This window comes from Heteronotia binoei, chromosome 1, assembly GCF_032191835.1.
Source record: "Heteronotia binoei isolate CCM8104 ecotype False Entrance Well chromosome 1, APGP_CSIRO_Hbin_v1, whole genome shotgun sequence".
Taxonomy (NCBI): Eukaryota; Metazoa; Chordata; class Lepidosauria; order Squamata; family Gekkonidae; genus Heteronotia; species Heteronotia binoei.
Genome location: NC_083223.1, coordinates 225,563,808 through 225,587,627, shown reverse-complemented (window position 1 = coordinate 225,587,627; position 23,820 = coordinate 225,563,808). Strand labels below are relative to the sequence as shown.

Sequence of the window (23,820 nt, the reverse complement as noted above, 5' to 3'; positions counted from 1 at the left end):
CAACTTGCCCAAAATTCAGATTCATTGATGGGAAACCAGACTTTACAAACATTGACATAATCCTGCTGCAAATCCCAAACTATGCACAAGTTTGGGCCAATAATCACCAGTCTAACTACTACAAGTCTTATAAAAAGATTGCAAACCTGAAGATTTTTATTTGCTAGCAGAGTAAAGGAGCTTTTCATTTGAGAGCCTCTGGCTCATTTTTCCTTTCTAACTTTCTAACGATGTGCCATACTGGAAGCCAAGTATGTACTAAATTTTTGGTCCTAGATAACTGAATTGGGTAACAGTTTTACTCTACACATGTAGAGGATGCTTTGGTGTAGTGGTTAAGTGTGCGGACTCTTATCTGGGAGCACCGGGTTTGATTCCCCACTCCTCCACTTGCACCTGCTGGAATGGCCTTGGGTCAGCCAGAGCTCTGGCAGAGGTTGTCCTTGAAAGGGCAGCTGCTGTGAGAGCCCTCTCAGCCCCACCCACCTCACAGGGTGTCTGTTGTGGGGGAGGAAGGTATAGGAGATTGTAAGCCGCTCTGAGACTCTTCGGAGTGGAGGGCAGGATATAAATCCAATATCATCATCATCTTCTTCTTTGCATACTGTGGGCCTGTCATTGTGGACTTGTTTGGGTAACACCTTCCACCAAACAAGCCCAGTGCTTTATTTGTCAAAAAAGTACCAGTACTTTTAAGGTTGCACCAATTCTCTCCTCAGCACCTGAAAAAAGGTGCCGGTGGTCAGTACTGTCACAAACAAGCCTTGTGTCCATGCAAAAGAAAACAAAAAACCCTGCCGCACCAGCTAGAATTTCCCTTCCCGATGTAATAGGAATACTTGTAGTGAGGTGCTGTTGGGGATTTTTTTACCACAGAGGAGCATAAAAAAAAATCTCTGCTTCATTCTATGCCATGGGCAAACTGCAATTCACTCTTCAAAGGAAAAGGGAGAGAGGAGCTGCCACTATTCACAGACAATTTAGACTGAACCTTACTCCCTTTTAATAGAGACAACCATTATGTTTGATTAACTGTATATCACTTTACACTTGTTTGCATACTTAGGGGTTTATTGACAGAAATTTTGGCACAGCAAAATAGATTTTAGACGAATATATCAACAGTTTCCTTCACAAGAAGAGAATTGATGTGCTTCATTAGAAGGCATATTATTGAGAATCATCTTCATTATTCTTTCTGTTGTCTTGAAACTGGAACTTTTAAAAAAGAAACACTTCTCTTTCCATTAAAATATGAAAGCTTCTCCGTATATACATATGTATCAATTTCCACCGATCAAGTATTTTCTTCTCTAGTCTCAACTCTATAGGGAATGTTTCAAAGAGAGCAGCTTTGGGATCTGCTCCTTAGCTGATCCCAAAGCTGCTCCTTAGGCTCTTTGTCACAGCCCTACAATGGAGTGCCTTATCAGCACAGCCATCAGCAGTGCTTCTGTCCATGTTCCCATTATTCTGCTTCGAAGCAAGTGCTGCTGGTGGATCTTTGTAACAAATCCTCTGTAGTTGACTATTGTGTTGTCACAAGTTTTACAATCATACTAATGATACGAGATCCACGGGGGCAGGTAAATAAATCCATGCTGGGGTTTTTGATTTTATCCTGGAGTAGCTGGTCAAGCTCACAGCGAAGCTCTTTTACTAGTTCTGCCACCTGAAAACACAATAACACAGAGAAGTGGGCCACATGAGTCATGGGCTACCCTGCTCTATATTTCTTTGCCTAGCACTGCCATAGCTGTTCTCAGCCAATACCTGCCCACCGTAGTGAAATTGAACAAGGTGAAACTGAATCTTGACAGCATGTTAGTGGTGCAAATTAGTAAGGTTCAGCCAATCCTGTGTGACTTGGAAGTCTAGGGTTATTACTGGACCCAGCACAACTGACAAAAATACTTTATATGTGCATTTAGCAATCATATGAAGGATGACTCTACCTTGACCGAGATGAAGCAGGCTTATTTTTCAGTGAATGTGTTGGTCTATAATAGGGGTTCCCAACTTTTTTGAGCCTGTGGGCACCTCTGGAATTCTAGGACAAGGTGGTGGGTGCAGCCACCAAACGGCTGCCACAGGAGACAGAGCCAACCACCAAGTGTCAGGGAGTGAGGCTATGCATAACTCTAATAGTAACTGCCCAGTATTTCAGGCAACAGCTCTGGTTGACAGGATGCCATTTTAAAAGCATTTTCTTGCATACCCACATCTTCAGTCTCACAGTGAAGATCCTTGTGCTATAGTGGTAGTTGCTACTGAAGGAATATTTTTAAAAATCCGCACAGCCAATTAGATCTCCAGTGACCAATCAGTAGCTTTGCTGGGCAAAAGCCCCACCTACTTCCTGAAAACACTTAGCAGGCACAAGGAATGGTGGTGGTGGATGTTGTCACTGAGGACCCACATTGTGTTAAGATGTCACAGCATCCAAGTTATGCTGAATCATAATATGGCAATACCCTGTGTAGAGAATGGTACCCAAGTGATGAAGGCAGTTAGATACATTTCTGATGGACATGGGCTGAGTTCTTAAACGAGCTTGCCATAGTCAGGTTACCCTGTCATAAAAATTAATTTAGTTTTTTTTAATTTTGGAAGTCAATACAATCAACTATCACCATTTGTGGATTTGTGACTTGTGTTTTCAGTTATTCACAGCCCACAACCCAACTGTGTGATGTGGTTAGCACTATGCACAGAACCCTTCCACAGGACTTTCCAGTTCATCAGAACTCTACCTGCATGTGCAGGAAGTGTATGCAGTGGACTCCTCCTTGCAATATCTTTTCTTCATGGCTGTACAAGGTTGAATGAGCCCCCCCCCCCCTTTTGCTGACTCATTTCCTCACCACAAGCTCTGCAAGAACATGAAGCCTTCTGTATTCTGAGTGGCTAGTTTCCATACCTGGTGTGAAGTGGCAACGAACCGAATCCACCCATCATCCAGGGAAACCACAAACTCGCCTTTCTGGAGCTGCACGTTCACACGGCCTCCTCCAAACAAGATCAGGGGGTAGACTGACACCATGCTGCAGTCTCGAATGAATACCCGGCTGGTTTTTATCTTCTCATGATACACCAAGTAGGGACTCTCAAAGTGCCTGGTCTGAAACGTTGGATCCCAAATTATTTAATGTGAAATATAAAAACAAAAAATTAAAACGGTACAATTAAAATGGTAACCATTGTACCAGACATTTTTAAAAATTACACAATGCACACATTTCACTCCACAGATCATGCTGTGCCAGTTTAGAATGGCCAGGCAGGGGGAACTGGGAAAAGCCTTTAGTAAAAGCTTTAGATGGATGTAGTAAAATGAACAGGAAAGAGGAGACAGCTCATATGGACATCTGCCAATCACAATGGGGCTTGCAGATTTATAGCTACATGAAATTGCACTAGGAGGTGGTCTGTACACAGATTACACAATGAATTATGTACGTATGCAATTATGTGTTTACACAATGAATTCTGTATGTATGCAATTATTTCAGTACTGTGTTCTATCGACAGGGTGGAAAATCACCTGATAGTTTACAGAGGATGGATGAATGTGAACATAGCCCTCATTTTTTGTAACAAATTTCAACTCCCCAGGTTTTGGTTTCATTTTAACAGCTCCCGCACTGGTCTTCTGATATTTCCCATCTGGAATTTTCACCTAAAATTGTTAAAGTAGAAAAGGGTTATTATAGAACTACTCATTAGCAATTTCCTCAATGTAGGTTGTGAAAGAGACCGCGAAAGAGAGACAGAGACTGGTCCAAGGTCATCCAGCAAGCTTCCCAGTTCCAACACTTTGTTAACTACATCACACTGCCTTAGTGTTAGTTGCAGCCTGAGGACCTCTACTCCAGAGACACTGTGGTACTGTAATTAAAAGTATGAGAGAGATGCAAGAAACCATTCACCAATGCACTACAGTTCAAAGCTTAGCTCACTCACAAATTAGCCTTTTAAAAGTCAGTTTTCCAAGCCAGGAGATGGATGGGAGTGTTAATTCTCTTGGCAGCTTTTGATATCATCAATCACGGTATCCATCTGAACCACATTTTGAGGACCGGGAGCAGGAGGCACCATTTTGCAGTAGCTTTAGTCCAACCTCAGAGTGTGGTGTTGTGCCAGCCTAGCATGGCCAGGCAGCAGGACTTGGAAAAGCCTTTAGGAAATGCTTTATATGAGTATAGTAAAATGAACAAGGAGAAATACAAAGTCCCTCGTATTATGGGGTCCTGCAAGGGTCTATGTTGTCCCCTATGCTTTTCAACATCTATGTAAAGTTGCTGGGAGAGTCATCTAGAGACATACAACTGAAATTTGTGCTTGTGAGAATTCTAAATGGCTGTCTGGAATATGTGTAGAAAAACTGACTTATGGGACAATATTCTGTTCCAGCTTTGAAAAAGTTTATGAAGGAAACAAAATAACAGGCTGGCAGGCTCCATTAAGACAGAAAAGGGGTGTCCTTAAATTAGTCTACTGTCCATCTTACAATGGGCTAGATGGCCATCTGCCAGCAATACTGATTCTGTGAACTTAGGCAGGAGGACAGGAAGGGTTGCATCAATGCCCCTTTCTTACATGCCCAGGGAAATGCTGTTCACCATTCTGGAGTCAGGCACCAATTTTTCTCCAGGTTAGTTTGGCCAGGGATGCTGGAGGGTTCCCCCCACCTCATATTCTGGGCATGGAGCAGATGTCGCTGGGTGTGGTGGGGAGGTGCTTGTGAATTTCATGCATTGTGCAAGGGGCTGGACTAGATGACCCTGGATATCCCTTGCAACTCTATGATTCTATGAATTCATACAGCCATGTCTCATTGGATATAAAAATGTTTTAAGCATTACACTACAAGAAGAAGATTTTCTACAGCACAAAACATTTGGGTTTCATTAAACATTGGTTGACCACTGAAATTATTGTTTACCCTACTGGGATATGGACTTACCTATTATGGATATATATTATGAAATGTGAATGATAAACAGGTGGTGGCAGGGGTAGCCAGCTGCAGCCCTTCCTAGGCTGGAAGTATCTTGCCACTGTGCTGCACACCCGGATAACATCTAGATGAGATTATAGCAATGCACTGTCAGGCCCTGGTATCCCTAGGTATGTCTTTTGGGAGGTGGGCTCCTCCAGGGCTTGGTTTCTAGCTGGTTCAAGATGAACAGCAAGACCTCAGATGTGCCAGGAGAAGGGAGGTTCACTACACCTTAGTCCGAGCCTCCAGGTCCCGCTGTCACCCAGAATCCACCAATCCCCACATCCCTTCAAATGAGAATGGGAGGGTGGTTGGGTCTGTGCCCAATGAAAGACATGCCCATGGGCTCCACTTCCCCCTATATCCTCGGTGTTGGGTGGGGTGAACTGACTGCCTGGCTTTTCCGCCATTCTGAGACTGTCCTCCAGGCCCACCATCTAAAACTGTCTGCCAAGCCATGTCAGGACACTGGACCGCCGCCTCTGGTTGCTCTGCCCCTACTCATTCCCCCAGCTCACCTTTCTCTTGGTCACCAGGCTCCACCCCAAAGTTGCTTTGCTTAGGGCAGGGGTAGGGAACACTGGCTCTCCAGATGTTTTTTGCCTACAACTCCCATCAGCCCCAGCCAGCATGGCCAATGGCTGGGGCTGATGGAGTTGTAGGCAAAATACATCTGGAGAGCCAACGTTCCCTACCCCTGGCTTAGGGTCTCCACTCTCGCCCTGAGTTCGTTCCCATGCTTCTGTCGCTTCTCACCCTGGCACCCACCTTCATCCCAGGGCTGGCTCTCTCACCCCCACTTCCCCACCCACCTGGGGGAAGACTGCATCCCTGCCAGCGTGGTTTTCCCCAGCACCATTGGGATGCTGGGCTCCATCAGTGGAAGTGAGTTAGGAGTTGCTGGAGCCAGAGATTGAGAGCTGCCAAGTCCAGGGTGGCCTCCTTTGGACATGCACTCAAAGTGGGGCTACCACTGAAGACTATCCAGAAGCTACAATTGGCACAGAATGATGCAGCCAAAATGTTGACTGAACTGGGGACCATATCACTCTAGTCTAGTTCCACCTAAACTGGTTCCCAATTTTCTTTTGAGCCCAATTCAAGGTACTGGTATAGACATTTGAAATCCTATATGGCTTGGGGCCAGCATACCTCAAGGACAGCCTTCTCTATATCAAACTACCTATCCCCTCTAGTCATTTTCAGAGGACCTGCTTTGGGTGCCTACATTATCTGAGACTAAACAGGTGGCAACCCAAGAAAGGGCCCTCTTGGTCATGATGCCAAAACATTTGAACTCCCTCCCTATGGAGTTACATGTGGCTTCCTCTATTGTTGTCTTCTGGCAGTGGATGAAGACTTTTGTGTTTTATTAGGCATTAACCCCCCCCCCCCTCCCAATAATTGCCATTGGCCTTCATCCTTGGTTGGGAGCCTTGTTTAGCCTGCCCTGAGCCTGTTCTACGGGAAGGTGAGCTAAAAATCAAATTAAAAATGTATATTTAAATGTTTTTAATTTAAATTATTATGTATATATACTTTATTTTGAATGTTGTTTTAACATTTTGATGTTTGGCACTTTGTGTGGAAAGACAGTATAGAAATATTTTAAATAAATCACACTAAACCTCTGAGTCCCATACACAACATAGGGACAACAATATCGGTCAGTTTCATAGAATTGGTGTAAGAAGTACTACAATAACCTGATTATATGAAGCACACCGTGTGATATTCTTCTTAAGCAGTTTCCCTCCAATAGTTCCTGCCACCTCAGACTTGTGTGTCCCTCTTGCTCTGCAAAGCAAGAACAGCCAGCACTCCTACCACTGCCCTCCTCTATCAATCTCCTGAGAAATCCAGATCACAATCACTCAGCAGAGTTAACACTGCCACTCCGAAGCATGGTTTTTGCAAACCAGCTTCAGTCCTTCTTATCAAAGTTTGGTGAGTGTTATCTATTTTTAAACTATTATTTCAAAATAAATTAATTGCAGACAATCAATATTTTCAATACTTAAAGATGATTAACCACAATAAAAAAGACCAGCAGCCAGTGTCCCTCAAGCAGAAGGTAGGAACATTGGCTGAAATGTGTCAGAAGAAAAAATAGGTGCAGAGGGCTCCATTAAATAGGCCAAAATACATGCCACCCACCCACCCCTCACACAGTGGTCCATAAACTGATCTGACTTAGGAGGAAACTAAAGGCAGCATGTAGACAGACTTATGGTAGCAAAGCTTAGCTGGGGAGTGTTACCAAAAGTTATTTTTTAAAGCAGCATACAAACTCCACTGTCTCCCTCTGTCTTTTCACTTATTTTGGAAAAGGGACAGAAAAGAGAAGGGATAAATGCTTAAAATTCTGAGATCACAAGAGTCTCTCAAGTAGCTTGATCCATTGGTCCCCCCCCCCCCTTAGGTTCCATGTTAAGTACTTGGTGAAAAGCCTCTTGCGGGGCAAACCTAAGCAGAGTTGCATGTTTTAAGATTGTGCTGCAAGTCCCCTAATGCAGAAGTACACCTGAGATTTCTTCACTTCACTTCTGGTTTGTTTCTAGAACTGTGTTTGGAATCTGACCTTTGACCTTGAACTGCTGTTTGGCTGTTTCTATTGTGCAGAACTGGCAAACTGCCTCCCCAGAGAAAACTACCTCCTCCTTTGGGAAAGAACATGCATTTACGCCTACAGGCACTCGGCATAAAACAAGTAACCTGAAAGGGGAGAGGGGTACCCAGTGTAATGCACATGTGTGCATCAGTGTTCCCTCTAAGCTGAGTTAGCATGAGCTAGCGCGCAGATTTTTAGCCTCCAGCTCACAGATTTCTGTTTCAGCTCAGGAAGGATGACTCCAGAGCACACTGATTTATGCAATAGCTCTCAATTTTAATGCCAGTAGCTACTTTAGTGCCAGTAGCTCACAAAGTAGAATTTTTGCTCACAAGGCTCTGCAGTTTAGAGGGAATACCGGTGTGCATACACTGTGAGAACGAACTACTCTCTTACCTGAACTACATTGGGATACAAAGCAGCACATAATATGGCAGATATCAACTTGACATTTTCTGAGTTGAGATTTGCCTGCAACGTAAAGAAAACGCTAGAGTCAGGTTTGCAGAGGTACATTAACAAGGCATGCAACACAGAACAAAAACCCAGTTTTCAGGATTTCTACCCACTGTGTCCTTAAATATAGGTTTGGAAACAAAATGTGTTACTAATCAAGTTAATAAATGTATTGAGAAGTGGAAACTATTTGTAATATTTTGAAATGACAAGTCTGAAGATACAGACCGATTTAACCAGCACTCCTCTAAAATCGATCATCCTGTCTCTATCTCTGTTTTAAAAATTTCCCCTTCAGAAAATGGCACAGTAGGCAAAGGGACCCAGGCAGGCAAAAGGGGCAGCATGGTGGCAATGTGCACACTACTCAGTGGCTGCCTTCCTTTAGGAAGACAGCCTCTGAGCAGTGCAGAGGCACCCCACCACTCCTTTCACCTGCCCAGGACTCTGGCTGGGAAAAGAGGCAGCACTGCAGTGACATGTGTGTGGCCGCGCAGGGGGCAGTGTCAGGAGTTCCTGCCTGGGGCGGCAGAATGCTTAGCACCGGCTCTGCTTATAAGAACATTGAAGTCAATGGTCTCAGAATGTTTAATTTATACCTCATTTTTCTCCTTAATAATTTCCCTTTCTACATTTGATCCTCACAACATCCCTGTGAGGCTGAAGGAGAGTGAGACTAGCCCAAGGTCACCCAGCTAGCTTGTGTGGCAAAGTAAGAATTTGAACCTGGGTCTCCCAGATCTTAGACTGACATTCTAATCACTGCACCACACTGATGAATGGTGTTGCTTTGCTTAAGATTTTGCTGTAAACTACCTTAAACATTTACAGTTATAACAAATTGTTTGTATGCAGAGGAGTATGCCATCAAGATTATAACACAGTAAGTGGGCAGCATCTCATTTCCTCCTACCCCACTATTTCCTCATTCCTTTTCCTGAAAGCCCCAGAGCTTGTCCCCTTTTCTTGCTTCCTCAACTCCTTCTAGGGTTGCCAACCTCCAGGTAGGACCTGAAGATATCCAAGAATCATAACAGATCTCCCAACTACAGAAATTAGTTTTCCCCATTGGAAAATTCCTGGAGATTTGGGGGTCGAGCCTTGGGAGGGTGAGTTTTGGAGAGGGAAGAGACCTCAGTAGGGTATAATACCATAGAGTCAATCCCCCAAAGCAACCATTTTCTCTAGGGGAACTGATCTCTTTCAGATGTTAAATAGCAACAATAACTGGTTTAGGTGTGATATGCAGAGATGCAGTAAAAAGGTAAAGGTAAAGGCAGTTCCCTGTGCAAGCACCAGTCGTTTCCGACTCTGGGGTGACGTTGCATCACAACGTTTTCACAGACTTTTTACAAAGTGGTTCGCCATTGCTGTCCCCAGTCATCTACATTTTACCTCCAGCAAGCTAGGTACTCATTTTACTGACCTCGGAAGGATGAAAGGCTGAGTCAGCCTTGAGCCAGTTATCTGAACACAGCTTCCGCCAGGATCGAACTCAGGTTGTGAGCAGAGCTTGGACTGCAGTACTGCAGCTTACCACTCTGTGTCACAGGGCATGGTAGTAGGCATGGAGAAATCAGTATTAGTAATGAGACAGGAAACCTAGGTCTCGATTCAATTCAGATGGATGTATTGTCTTGAGCTTGAATTGCAACTGATAACAAAGCTCAAGACAATGCATCCACCTGGACTGAATTGAGACCTAGGTTTCCTGTAAAATTACTTTGAAGAAAATGGTTCCTTAAAAACTTTGGTCATTTTAAAGACTTTGGGTCAGATTTTAAATGCGGCCTGGTGAGAGTTGTCAGAGTTAGAAAAGACATAGCTAGCAAAACAAGACCTTGTTATTTTTTTGATAACACACAGCTGTGTAGGGGAGTGAGTGCCTAGCTCCAGCTTCCAATTAACACATTTGGATCAACTGAGGTCTATGGATTTCACCTGTGAGAAAGGGGCTGAGACAAATCTGCAGTAAGTTTCATTTCTTTTGTCCTGATCAAGCTTAGGCTTCCCAACCGCCCCCCCCCCCGCCCTGGCAGGGGACCCCCGAATTTGCAGCCTCCTCCCTGCTCTCAAAAAATCTGGAAGCAGGAGGGGGGGTGGGGGGGAGAGAGAACATATCTGTAGGCATCATGTTGTTGTAGAGCTTCTGATCCGTTTTTAAAATGTGTGCCCCTTTAAGGCTGCACAGGAAACAGGAAGGGCTTCATGGGAAAGGGTCAGTAACAGTTTCCATGGAGAACGGCCCCTCCCTTTCTTTTCCTGTGCAGCCTTGCTTTCGTTTTCACAGTAAGCAAAGTTCTGCTGGAAGAAGACCAAGTAAGTATTTGTGTGTGTGAGAGAGGGAGGGGGATTCCCTGGTATGGAGGCCCTCCCCCCCTTTAGATAGTGTGTGTGGGGGGAGGGAAATGTCTACTAGGCACTCTATTATTCCCTATGGAGAACAATTCCCATAGAGAATAATAGGGAATTGATCCGTGGGTATTGGGGGCTCTGGGGGGGGCTATTTTTTGAGGTAGAGGCATCAGATTTTTAGTATAGCATCTAGTGCCTCTCCCCAAAATACCCCCCAAGTTTCAAAACGATTGGACCAGAGGGTCCAATTCTATGAGCCCCAAAAGATGGTGCCCCTATCCTTAATTATTTCCTATGGAAGAAAGGCATTTAAAAAGGCGTGCTGTCCCTTTAAATGTGATGGCCAGAACTCCCTTGGAATTCAATTATGCTTGTCACACCCTTGTTCCTGTCTCCACCCCCAATGTCTCCTGGCTCCACCCCCAGTCTCCTGGCTCCGCCCCCAAAGTCCCCAGATTTTTCTTTAATTGGACTTGGCAACCCTAATGAAGCTACCCTATAGGTCATTTGCCCAGCAACAGGGAGTTACATCACCTTTAAGGGTTTTCATTGGTTCTCCAAGCCTGGGACCATGTCAGACCCTTACCCATAAAAATAGTTAGTTTTTCAGTCCAGCGAGGTTGCTTGTGTTCAATAGTGACTGTGTGCTACATAGCATGAAGCTGCTTTGGGTAGCCATCTTGATTACTTTGCTCAGGACGGTCAAACAGCTTGCTGGCCCTGGCTAACTCTGGAAAGAGAGCCACTTGATGCTGAGAACTTTCAGCCTGAGATGGAGTAATATCCGGTGACTTGGAAACTTTATATCACTGTATTAGCTAGTGTTTTAATTCTTTGATTTCTTGTTTTTCTGTTCTTTTAAAAATATTATTTGCACCTTAATAAAATAATTAAATTTTATTTGTTGTGAGTTTTGCTTTCAATTGTCCTCAAACCTAATTCCAGTGTTTTGACCCAGCACACACCTACCAGGTACTTCTCGTGTATTGAAACTTGTTCTGCAGGTCCACCCTGTAGGGTTGACTTTCTTGCTAATTTCCCTGAAAGGCTGGAAGACTTGCCCTTTTGCGCCTAAGCCATCGGGGTAGACCAGGGGTGTCAAACTCATTTTTTTTATGCAGGCCAGGTTTGACACAAATGGGACTTTGTGGTGCCAAGCCATGTGTGCCATAAAATGTAATGCAAGGTAGCAGAGATAGAAATTTTATAAACGATACAAATAAACACAATTAAAGATATGATTTTTAACTTAAAATATAAACATGCTTAAAACTCTTGTGATATTTTGTTTAAAATGAAAAGGTGGGGGGGAATAGTGGGATTTGGCAATGCAATTTTTAAAATAAAACATCAAGAAAAAGCACAAGGGTTATCAGCAGAAACTAAAAATATAAAATGCTCTCAATCTAGGAAAACATGAAATGGCTGGGCATTTCAAGCTTCTTCCCCCCACCCCGGGTCTACTCAGATTGACAATGGCTCTCCAGTGTAATCTCCCTTTGGCCATGGGTTCCCACATTAGAATACTCACTAGGCTCCAGCTTCAACAGGGCCCGGGCTGATTCTAAGTTATTTGAAGAGCGTGCCAAAGGAGGTGAAGTGAGGGAGGGGCGAAACTCCTCCTCCTTCAACCTGCTCTTCAAACAACTTAGAATTGGCCCAGGCCCTGTCGAAGTGGGTAGGGCTGACTCTGAGTCTCGTCGCTCCTCTGATTGTGAGGGAGGGGGGGTAGAGTATGGTGCTGGGGAAGGGAAGTGAGGTGACGGGCCATGGCAGGGAGCTGGCGACGGAGCATGCACCATGTTGCGGCACTGTGAAGGGAAGGTGGGGGGCAGCAGCAGCAGGGGGGGGCAGAGAGCCAGGAGTGACAGCCCGGTTGCTAACTGGTCATGGACCGGTAGCTGTCCATGGCCCGGGGTTTGGGAAGTCCTGCCCTAGAGCATTCCTGACAAGTGTTTGTCCAGCTGCTGCTTAAAGATTGCCACAGGACAGATGGATCTGAAAGAGTGAGTAGTGACTCATGGAAGCTCACACCCCACTACAAATTTTGTTAGTTTTTAAGGTGCTACTCTTAATCTTTTCTACTGCTTTGGAGGGTGGACTCCTTGGCATAAGATCTCTCCTCTTCCCCATAGTGTGGTTGCCTAGAAACAGCCACTGATGGAACCTGTTGCTTAAAGCTACAGGTTCACCTTTTATCATCCTTGACTTTTTAATCTCCCCAAGCTTTTTTTTTTTCCAGATTTCAAATTTTTCTGCAAACCTGGGGCCCTTTTCAGGTTTATAGAAAGATCTGCCTTGCTCATTCACAGTCCCAGTCACTGGATTTAAGTATCCAAGGATCGAATGATATCACTATTAGAACATAAGGCACATCGTAAATAAGGCACATGGTTGCTTTGGAATAATATTTGCTTCATCTGGCCCTCAATTAGGTCAAGCAAGGGCAGCATTCCATAGCCTGAGAGATTAATAATGTTTTCCTCTAAGTGCAAAAGTAAAGGAGTATCTTCAAAGTCCTGGAAAAAGGAGAGTAAACAGAGGTCAGAAGGTGAGAAGAAAAAAAAATATTACTTGTACTCTTTTTGAATAGATGAAACATAAAACAAGGGAAAGAAGCCCTTTAGAGAACAAGAGAGAGAAAGCCAGTCATTTCTACAAAAGGTTGTAAATTCATACTGCTCTCCATCAGCAGTTACCTCTTCTCCTGTAGCATACAGAACTCCATCACCTCCCTGAGACCACTTCCTCTCAATATCTTTGGCTCTGAGTCCCTCTTTCACAAATCCAATATCAGACAGTAGTTCAGTGAATTGCCTTTTTAAACTTGCCATTTCCTACAGGGAGGAAAGAGGAGTGGGGCAGAGGTGGGGAGACAGAAATATAAATAGCTTTTTCAAAGAAGATTTCTGAACTGCATCCAGTGATATCCTCTAGTGGCCAGAAGATCAATTACAGAAGTCATACTTCTTTTAATGGTCATCTTAGGGTCAAAATACATGCTTGAGTTTTTAACGGTTGTGTCCAGGTTCCCTGCTTCAAGGAAAGGCTTTTTAAAAACAAAGGAGAACACTGCCACTGGGGGAGTGCTCTTTCTGCATGAGAAAATGACATGGAGAGGAGGCAGGAGCCCTTCCTCCCCGACAACGGTGTTCTGAGCTCAAACAGGCTTTCCTTTATTATTAAAAAGCCATCATCCACAGCTGCTAGTTGGCTGTGGTGAATCTGGACCCAGCTTATTAAAAACCCAACCATGTAGCTTGACCCTAACTCAACCTTACTAACCTTCCTCTACAAGATCCTACTGTACTGGTTTATCTATTCTCATATCATAAGGCGTGACAATGAGAGCCATGTGCCTGCCCTGGTACACACTCCAAAATCTTTGGACTGTGCAAAGGTTCATTGGCAGATATCCTGCATATTTAGGAAGACAAACGAACACTTGAAGCATTCTTGCAAGGCAGAAACTTGAAAAGCACTCCATAGACACTTGTATATTCTTTGCTGACTAGGTAGAGTAGAAATGGGAGGACAGGAGTAGTATGAAACTACAACTTCTTCACCTGATATTTTCCCACTCTTCAGGTGAGCTAATCCACTTCAATGGATGGTAATCATGTATGCTAATACAGTGGTTCTCAACCTTCCCTATCTTCCACCAATCTCTTTGTCAAAGAATCTGGGTCCCACTCTGATAACAAAAAAGCCCACTTTTTCCCCCTTTATTTATTTATTTATTTATTTATTTATACATTTACAGCCATTCAAGTATTACTAGTAGCATACCAAAAGATCACTGATGGATAATCTGTGGCAGGTAAGGTGGGCAGGAGATGGCAAATCATACTTGTAGATGGAAATGGGGACTGAAGGAGTGAGACTTATTTGTAATTGCTATGGAAACCCTGTGTGCCACCTGTGCCACCAGTGGCACACATATGCCACCAGTTGAGAGCCACTGTGCTAACCTATCTATCTTATTTAGCCTCTGCCTCTAGGACTGTCTATACAATAAATGAGTAGATGAAACACACTGCACCTTCATTCTGTTAGCTACCTGAAGAACCCCCACTCCACTTCTCTGAAGCTATTTTTGGACTCGTTACCTTTATACTCTCCTTAACCTCTTGCATTTCCTGCCTGCTCAAGGCTATGAGAGAGATCCATTTTCCAGTGGCCTAAGAGGCTTGTCTAAGAGACAACTGGTTCAGAACATTTTGTGAGCAAACACTTTTCTTGTAATTGCATGTTTAGACCTTGTACCGAATTTCACCAATGCCTAGTTCAGGTTGAATCTGGCAAGAGAGAGTGGTACAATTGAAAGAACCATTGCATATGATTTCTCTCAATATGAAACCATGTGGCTGTTGCGTTCCTCAAAACAGGGTCTCCAAGCAGTCCCCTCACTCTTGAGAGTGTTGTTACAACTCAGAACCAGGTTTCTTCTGTTGCTGCTCCACTGCTGTGGAAACACTACTGTGGAAACAGTGAGGCTGCAGTACCAATTTGGCAGTGGAAACCTAAGCAGAGTTACACACACTTTAAAGTCCGAGGAAGTCAGTGGGCTTAGAAGGGTGTAACTAGGCTTGGTAAATGACACAGGGAGCTTTGACTCTCAAAAGTACATACCCCCCAAATCTTGTAGTTTCTAAGGAGCTACCACACTCAAATCTAGCTGTGATTAGGATGGCATTGTAACGGCTTGTGGGGCAATATTTTAATTATTTTAACCAATGATTTGTTTGTATACAGTGTTTCTTGTTACGTACCTCAGGTCCTGTTGTGTAGAGAAAGGAGGGTATATAAATAAGTCCATCGATCAAGACTGTTACATTCAACCATGAACAAAAATGTTAATTTACCTGAAGAACATTTTCTGATAAGAAGTTTTCTCTGCAAAAGTTATAACTTGATTGAGCACCTTCTTTTGAAGCTAGACGCCATCCCTACAACAAAAATATTACATTTACTGTGCCACGTTATTTACTGTTCCATCTTGTTAGTGAATATGTTCAAAATAAAAACTGCTTTAGATCTGAATCTCACAGAAGGGTTCTCATTCCTCACCTTATATGCTTGGAGAAGAGCTAGATAATCGCTGTTTCCTATTGCAAATTCCAGCTTTTTCTTGAATGCCTCTTCTCTTTTGTCCCACGGAGAGACCTTAAAAAGTAGATAACTGGTTACACAGGAAGCATAATTAAAACTAAAACATGGTTTGTCAGCGTTCTACAATAAATTCTGCCCCCCAAATTGAAAATCCTGAAAATTTCACTCTACAAAATGCATCCAAGAGACACAAACCAGCATCACATTTCCACTGGTAATTTAGGAACAGAAACAGGTTTACACAGAAATATAATCAGCATTATTAGTTACATTTGTATTCCATCCTTCTATTGCATGCAAAATACAATTTATTTATCCTGTAAGCGAGGGACTTTGAGAGACTGTGGTTTGTTAGAGGACTGTATAAATGAAGTGCAAAAATAAATAAATTTCAACCCAGTTTTCTTTGGCCCAAGACTTCTACTTGCTGTATCACTCTTACTCTTGGGTCTGGTACTACTGAAGATGTACATAAGGCTTAATGCATTGTCCGTTTATGAAATACCTTTGACAGTTTAACAATAATCCAGAGAACCTCTGTGACCAAGTGTAGAATAAATCTGATTACCAAGAGTGGGAGAAAAGAACAAAGGAAGGCTAGACTATAATGCCTTACCTGAGAGCTTCCCAAGAACATCTGGTTGAACACTGTTGGAGACAATGAATTAGATGTCTCCACAATATCTGATGAAAGAAGGTAATTCTTATTTTTTGAGAGAACTGACAAGTGGACTCCTATTCTTTTAGACAGAAGGCAAGTGATAGTAACTACAGAATTGGAGACACTTTGAAAGACAGATAGTTGCTTGTGCTGTGTATATTCATCCCACTTTTTTCTGGTATGGTATTGTTAGCCTACCACCCACTCCCAAACTGCAAAGCTGGTTTCATTGGAGGGTACAGTGGGACAAAAAAAATCTCATGAAATACACTTGTAATCCCACTTTAAAAGTGTCTCCAGCTTGAGTTCCTTGGGTGGATTCATTCTTGTCAGCAGCTCAGGAAGCATCTCTATGAATGTTTTGGCATAGCTTAGCCCAGCACTTACAAAAGGGGTCCTATAGGTCCGGCTTGCTGCTATAGTCAGTGCAGGATCCAGGCAGCGGAAGATGGTGCCAAACAGCATTAGCTTCCCAATCCTTACATCCACAGGCAAGGAAGCCAGATGATACCCTAAGGGAGTAAGCTTTTCATCTGAGGTTAAGGCTCCTATATCCTGCAGCCGCAGTTTTGAGGCACGTAGAGATTCTGATGTTGGTGGTTCAATCAATCGGGATAAAACAGAGTAAAGGCTTTGTGTGGACAACATTTCCAAAACCTTAATTCTGAAAGAGAGCAGGAGAGAGAGAGAGATGCCTTTATTTACATTTCGCCTGCCAAAGAGCTGGCTGCCCTCCCCTAAGTACATTCTGTTCCTGTCCCGCTTTCTTGATATATAATGGCAGAATCTGGTAACTCCATGAAATCTATATTTCAGAGGATATAGGAAATACACCTTATGGGCTCATTAGAATGATGAACATCTCCATTGACATTTTCTTAAAGAGACAAGAGCAGGACCAAACATATCAGTGCAATAAGGCTGCCTTAATTTAAATAAAATAAACTGCCATTATAGCATCAGTGAAACTTAGCTCAGACAATTTCTGATATAAATCTACAAAATGTGCCGCCAGGGTATGCTGGGGGGGATGCTGTGGCTGCTGATGGAAGAATCATTTACCGAAGACAGAGCTGTTCCAAAGGCACTCTTTGGATTTCGGGTAGTGGCTGCTTTAAAAGGTGGTGGTTATAATGATGGCTGGTGAAGAGATGAAAGCAAACTCCAGAGGCAACGCGACCTGCTCGCCCTTTCCTCTGCAAGGCATTGGCTTTGGACACAAATGTATCCTCCAGGCTTTCCATGCCTTTACTTGGATCATATCTGCAAGAGCAGGAAAGTATATAACAGTGTTTGGAATATAGGAAATATATGTGCTAGGATGCCAGATGCTTCTGGATCACTATTTAACAGTTTAAAATTACATGTACACATTGTTTTGCAATTCTTATTCAGAAACAAAATACACAACCTAATTCCTCATATCCCTTCTTGAAGTCTTAAAGTTTAAGTTTTGATAACACAGAAGGGAGGGAGAGTCAAGATGGAAGAAAACAAGATAAGAATAAAACAGGGGTGGAATTCTAGCAGGAGCTCCTTTGCATATTAGGCCACACACCCTGATGTAGCCAATCCTCCAAGAGCTTACAGTAGGCCCTGTAATAAGAACCCTGTAAGCTCTTGGAAGATTGACAACATCAGGAGTGTGTGGCCTAATATGCAAAGGAGCTCCTGCTAGAATTTCATCCCTAAGAATAAGCATCAAATTTTTATTTTAAAACACCTTGTATAGTTTATAAAGCAATAGTGCTTGGTTAAAATACCATAGACAAACATTGGCACAAGCCAATTAAAGTTTCCTTTTTTAATCTCCAGAAGCAGGAAAACAGGAAAGGTGGAAATACATTGAAAACATGAGCTTAACAGAGTCTTTTAAAAGGAAGCCAAGAACAAATTGTTAAACAGAAAGGAAAAGATAATTCCAGTCACAAGAGAAATGAGAGACGAATTTAAAAAAAGGAAATTTAGGTTAAGAGATAACTTGCTGAAATTTAGGAAATATGTCACCAATCTGGGACTTGAATTCATGCATGGCTTCCATTATGGAACATTAAGAATCTGGTTTTCTGTCATCAAGAACTGAGTACAGAATTCAGATGGAGATCACTATTTCTGATACTGTGGGCTTATTTGAACAATATTCCACTTTGGAACTTCTATGCCTGATGAGATCAGAAGCAAGGTTTGGGCTGCCACATGTTTTCTCTCCACCCTCTCACTATAATCCCTGAACCAGAAGGATCTCTCTGTGCTTAAAATCCAGAGCTTCCAAGCACTGTCTAACTTCCAGGACCCAGGAGATCCCATGACCAAACTGACGTAGGGTGTTCTGGCTCAGATGTTAAGTTATAAATGTTTATTTATCAACAGTTTATGCCCTGTGTTACTCTCTGGCTCAAGGCTGCTTACAATACATAATTTAAAACATCCAATGGCAATAAAAATCCAAGTGGTATAGGGCTCAGAGCATCGGTCAAGACCTGTAAGACCTGGGTTTAGATACAAACTCTGCCATGAAAAACAACTGGGTGACCTTCAGCAAGTGACACACTTCCAGTACCCACTCTCTCACAGGGTTGTTGTGTGGATAAAGAAGAAGAAAGAAGAACAATGTAATTTGCTTTGGGTCCCAATTGGGAGAAAAGGCACTGTAGCAATTAAGTAAATAAAATAATTTAAAAGCTAATAAATAAAATATGGTGAGGAGCCACATAAATCAGAATTTCTCACACTCCTGACATTGCATTTGAGGTTCTAGAGAGTAAATTGTATTCCTCCTGTATTAATTCCCTCCCTCCTTGCCTTTGTTGTCTCCTTTCTCTCAGAGTTTAGACTTTACCTGTTTTCTTGTACTCTGTCCAGTCCCATGCATCATGATGATGCTATGTAAGTATTACTATTATTATATAGGGAATGACAAAATTGACAACATGAGGAATCTCTATGCAGTTAGGGACAAGATCCCTTCATTACTGTGCCCCCCTCCCTACTGAGCTTAATTCAAATACCTCTTTTCTTTCATCTTCCCTGAATCAATCACATAGACCACATCATCAATGGTAATGGATGTTTCTGCAATGTTTGTAGATATGATGATCTTGGTCACCCCCACGGGAGGCTTTAGGAACACACACTGTTGCTCTTCACTGGAAAGTGAGGAGTGGAGTGGGTAAACCACACAGCTAAGAGGAAAATATCAGAGCACAAAGGAGAGTTTTGTGTTAGTCTGTTTGCATGGAGTTTTCATCTCTGCACTTAAAAAAGAAAAGAAATTCAGCTCAGTTTAGGTTCAAGACAATCAAGTGATTTTAAGGTTCAAGGTCAGAGGAAAAAGCTCTTTAAGACTTATAAGTTAGGGTTCACATTTGGATTTAACATCTTGCTTTAGATGAAAAACTCCTACCATGCCATGGGAAGCACTGGGAGATTGCTGAGAATCAAACCACCCCAAAAGTCAGCCTCAAATGTACATAAAATGTAACTTTCACATCCTTCAAAAACATCTGAAGTATAGGAATATACAATGTAGTCAGTGACCTGCTTGTTCCTTGAAAGGCTGGCCAGGTTTACCCAGAGATCTGTTTGTGTCAGATACTATTCCTAGCTCATTTCATCTTCCAGATGGCACTGCTGTTGACATCTTCCGTAGTAGTTTTGCATATCCAGTACCTATTCGATGTGGGCAGCAGGCCAGGGAGGTGAATATACATTATGTCAATAATTTCCAGAAGGCTGTATATGGCATGTTTCACCTTCAATATCCAACATGCTAAAACAGTACAGCCTACTGTGTGTTCTGACTTAGACAATTGTAGGTCAACTTTACTTTCAAACTGATACCTTCCTTTCCTGCCTGCTGCTTACCCATGCAAAGTTTGCTTCACGAACAAAGAATGTAATAAAAGGATTACATGAAATGCCCAGAATGGCTGGTATACGAAATGTAAAATGCATTTTGGTGAACATCATAAATTCAGCAATACAACTTATATTTGTAAAAAGAGAGACAGCATGCAAGTGAAACCTTTTGAGTCATTCGCAAATGTCAGTGCTTCCTTGATTAACAGCAACCTGATAGATAATATAATCAAGTCAAGTATCATGGGATAAGCCAGTTTAGATCCATAAAAATCAGTGGTTCTAAGACAGGCTTAGCTCCCAGTATTTCTGTAGCACAATCTATATTTCAGTTTAGCCAGCTGGACTGTCTTCCAAATTCCACTTGTGAGCTCAGAGTATCAACCTCCATTCATTAGGCTGAGAATGGCTATACTCCATCTTTCCAAAATCAAGGAAGCTGCAAAGAAGAACAATCATCTTACTCCTCCATAAGGTGTCTCCAGTTCATCTAAAATATATTCTAAAGTTAATTTACTTGTGATTCTTAACAGATTTTGGGCTAAAAAGAAGCATATTTCTTGACCTACCGCTTGCTGTGCCGATTATTAAAGAGTGCATTTGATTGCAGTTGCTTATAAAGAGTTTTAATTTCTTCCAAGCCTGGCAAAAATATCAGCACTGCACCTAGAAGTGGGCATGTAAAAAAGAATAATGGAAAAGTCCTTGGTGAAGTCAAGAGCTGTTCTACATTTTTGTGCTTCACAGTGCACATGTACACATACAGATCTTACAGTTGCACTCACTGCATAATGCAGATTCTCTCTAGGCTCCCTTCTCCTCTTTGGTGTAGGAGAGAAAGAGGGGGCTGCTAATAATACTTTAACAAAAAAGCTGATTAACAAGATTTAACCCTCCCAACATAGAAAGCACAACCATGTAGGAAAAGTTATGCAATGCACCTGGTGCTGATAGCCCAGTATGTACACAAGTTCAGAAAGACCTACAAGTCGCCTTAATTTTTCCTACACAAAAAGCTTTTCCTAGACAAAAAGCTGGTGTTCAGAGTACTTATGCACTTAACAACTGTGTGACAGAAAAAAATCCAAACACAGGAAGTGACTCCCAGCACAAAGAGGCAATAAAGGAAACCTCTGGAACCTCATCCCATTATGCCAAATCCCTGTCAGAAAAGGTGCCATACATATACATACATACATAACAGTATGTATGTGAGAGCCAGTTTGGTGTAGTGGTTAAGTGAGCAGACTCTTATCTGGGAGAACCAGGTTTGATTCCCTACTTCTCCACATGCTGCTACTGGAGTGACCTTGGATCAGTCAAAACTCTCTCAGAGCTGTACTGCTCAAGATCAGTTCTTGAAAGAGCTCTCTCAGCCTCACCTACCTCACAAGGTGTCTGCTGTGGGGAGAAGAAGGGAAGGAGATGGTAAGCCACTTTAAGACTCCTTCAGGTAGTGAAGGATAGGGTATAAATCCAATCTCTTATCTTTTCTTCTTTTACAAGCAAATAGACAAGCTCAAGGCTCAAATAATAACACCAAACTGAGATCCCAATTTTGGTGGAACTAAGGATGTTCAGCCACCCAGGGTCCAATCTGAAGCGCACAACTTGGAAGCTAGTCTTTGACTGCTTGGTTCAATGATGTTGCTTTGCATGAAGTTTCCAAGTTCCATTCCTAGCATCTGCACTGAAAAGATTCAGCTGGCAGCGCTAGGAAAGACTTTTTCCTGCCTGAGATCTGGGAGTGTGGCCACTACTCAGGACAGAAGATACTTAGCTAACAGATGGCAACTGCAAAGATGGGGAGGAGGAATGTTTTTTGCCATCTTCTGGGCATGAAGCAGGTGGTAATGGGGGTGTGGGGGCAGGTATTTGTGAGTTTCTTACATTGAGCAGGGGATTGGACTAGATGACCCTGGAGGTCCCTTCCAACTCTATGATTCTATGTTAAGATATATCAAAAGTTGGACTAAGATGGGGAGCTGCATCAGTCTGTCTGTAGCAGTAGAAAAGAGGAAGTCCAGTAGCACCTTCAAGACTAACAAAATTCGTGGTAGGGCATGAGCTTTCATGAGTCACTTCCTTTTGTGAGTCCATCTGTCCTATATATAGGAAAGCAGAGTGATTTCAGATGCCAAATGACATTAGCAGGCAAATGACAACAGCTGGTGTGATTGGATTAGATGTGATATGCAGAGAGGTAGTAGGCATGGAGAAATCAGTATAGGTAATGAGAAAACCTAGGTCTCAATTCAATCCAGGTGGATGCATTGTCTTGAGCTTCATTATCAGTTACAATTCAGCAGTTTAGGTCAGCAACTGAATGTCCTGGAAGGTTAAAATGTCCCCCATGTGTCCCCCATCTGAAATCACTTCACTTTCCAATACATAGGGCAGATAGATTCACATTCTAGTTGCATCTAAGGAAATAAGCAGAGACTCACAAAAGTTCATACCCTACCACAAATTTTGTTAGTAGAAGAAGAGAAGAGATTGGATATATACCCCACCCTTCATTCAGAGTGGTTTACAATCTCCTTTCCCTTCTCTACCCCACAACAGACAGGTGCTACTGGACTCTTACTCTTTTTTACATCAAAAGTTGGGTTCTTTTTTTTTAAAGAGCAGAGGAGGATTCAAAAGGTTAGTTGGTTTGAAATGAGTGCACTGACACAATCTACTCAGTTAAATAAACCAGTAAAACTGGCCACAATTGCCTTGCCTACCTGGTGGGTATGAATGTTTGCCACTGACTATCCACTCCAATAAGGCCTCAATTAATTCAAGATTCACTTTGTCCAAATCCATGGATGCCATTGTTTTTAACACTGATGTACTGAGACCTGAAAGATAAAATAAGCTTGAAATCAGGAGGGGGAAAAACTGGAAAGAGTGTTCTTTCAGGAAAGGACCAACTACTACCACCACCAACAAACTTCCAACAATAGTGAATTTTTTTCAACAGAAATTTATAATTTTTATTTATTTATGCTATTTCCAGTTTGTCTTTCTCATTGGGGCTCACTTGAAGATGCTTTATACAAAAGCAGACCCTTGGTCCATAAAAGTCACTACTACATATTCAAACTGGCAGTGGCTCTCCAGTGTCTCAGGCTGAAGTCTTTCACATCATCTTCTACCTGACCTTTTTAACTGGAGACGCAAGGGATTGAACCTGGGACCTTCTGCATGCCAGGCAGATGCTCTGCCAGTGAGCCACAAAGTGGATTATTGCAATATAAGTCAGTACAATCAATAGAAGAAGGCATCTGATAAGTGAATTACTAGGATCAAGATTACAGAAATCTGAAAACAAAACATGCATTAGATATGATGCAATAACAATGCCAAAAGGTGGAATCACATAGGTAAATAACAATGCAGTGAGAACAAGGTTGAACATATGGCAAACACACTATACTATTGTGTCACCCACAATCCTCCTCCCTTTATTAAACTACCTTTCTTGAACCGCTGTATGATAATATAATCCTATTGCCTTTATAAAACGCCCTCTGAACAATTCTGTTTTATGTAGTCTGTAGTACGCCAGAAGTGTCGGGGCCTTCTTGACAGTCTCAGGCAGGCCATTCCACAATGTGGAAGCCACAAGAAAGAATGCATATGTATGTTGTTGATATAATTTCTTTACCAATGAACAAAGCTGTTATGGCAGGGAATAGGGAAAGAGGTGGTCCTGCAGATATGAGGGTGGTCCTGCAGATATGAAGGGCTTTTAATCAATAGACAATTCCTTGAATT

At 42.5% G+C, this 23,820-nt stretch overlaps 1 protein-coding gene across 3 annotated transcripts in view; it reads right to left on the bottom strand.

Moving 5' to 3' along the window:
• Window positions 1-1,049: 1,049 nt before the first annotated feature.
• The window catches only part of DHX57 (DExH-box helicase 57), a 62,340-nt gene continuing 39,569 nt past the window's right edge, over window positions 1,050-23,820 (bottom strand). For all 3 annotated transcript variants that reach the window (XM_060248606.1, XM_060248598.1, XM_060248616.1), the window contains 12 exons: window positions 22,785-22,901; window positions 20,625-20,721; window positions 19,206-19,379; window positions 17,260-17,460; window positions 16,585-16,861; window positions 15,495-15,590; window positions 15,290-15,373; window positions 13,124-13,261; window positions 8,010-8,084; window positions 3,545-3,679; window positions 2,921-3,121; window positions 1,050-1,672 (listed from right to left, as the gene is read on the bottom strand). In XM_060248606.1, coding sequence (XP_060104589.1) covers window positions 1,529-1,672; window positions 2,921-3,121; window positions 3,545-3,679; window positions 8,010-8,084; window positions 13,124-13,261; window positions 15,290-15,373; window positions 15,495-15,590; window positions 16,585-16,861; window positions 17,260-17,460; window positions 19,206-19,379; window positions 20,625-20,721; window positions 22,785-22,901 — 1,739 coding nt within the window. In that variant the 3' untranslated portion in view covers window positions 1,050-1,528. The remainder of the gene's footprint in view (window positions 1,673-2,920; window positions 3,122-3,544; window positions 3,680-8,009; window positions 8,085-13,123; window positions 13,262-15,289; window positions 15,374-15,494; window positions 15,591-16,584; window positions 16,862-17,259; window positions 17,461-19,205; window positions 19,380-20,624; window positions 20,722-22,784; window positions 22,902-23,820) is intronic.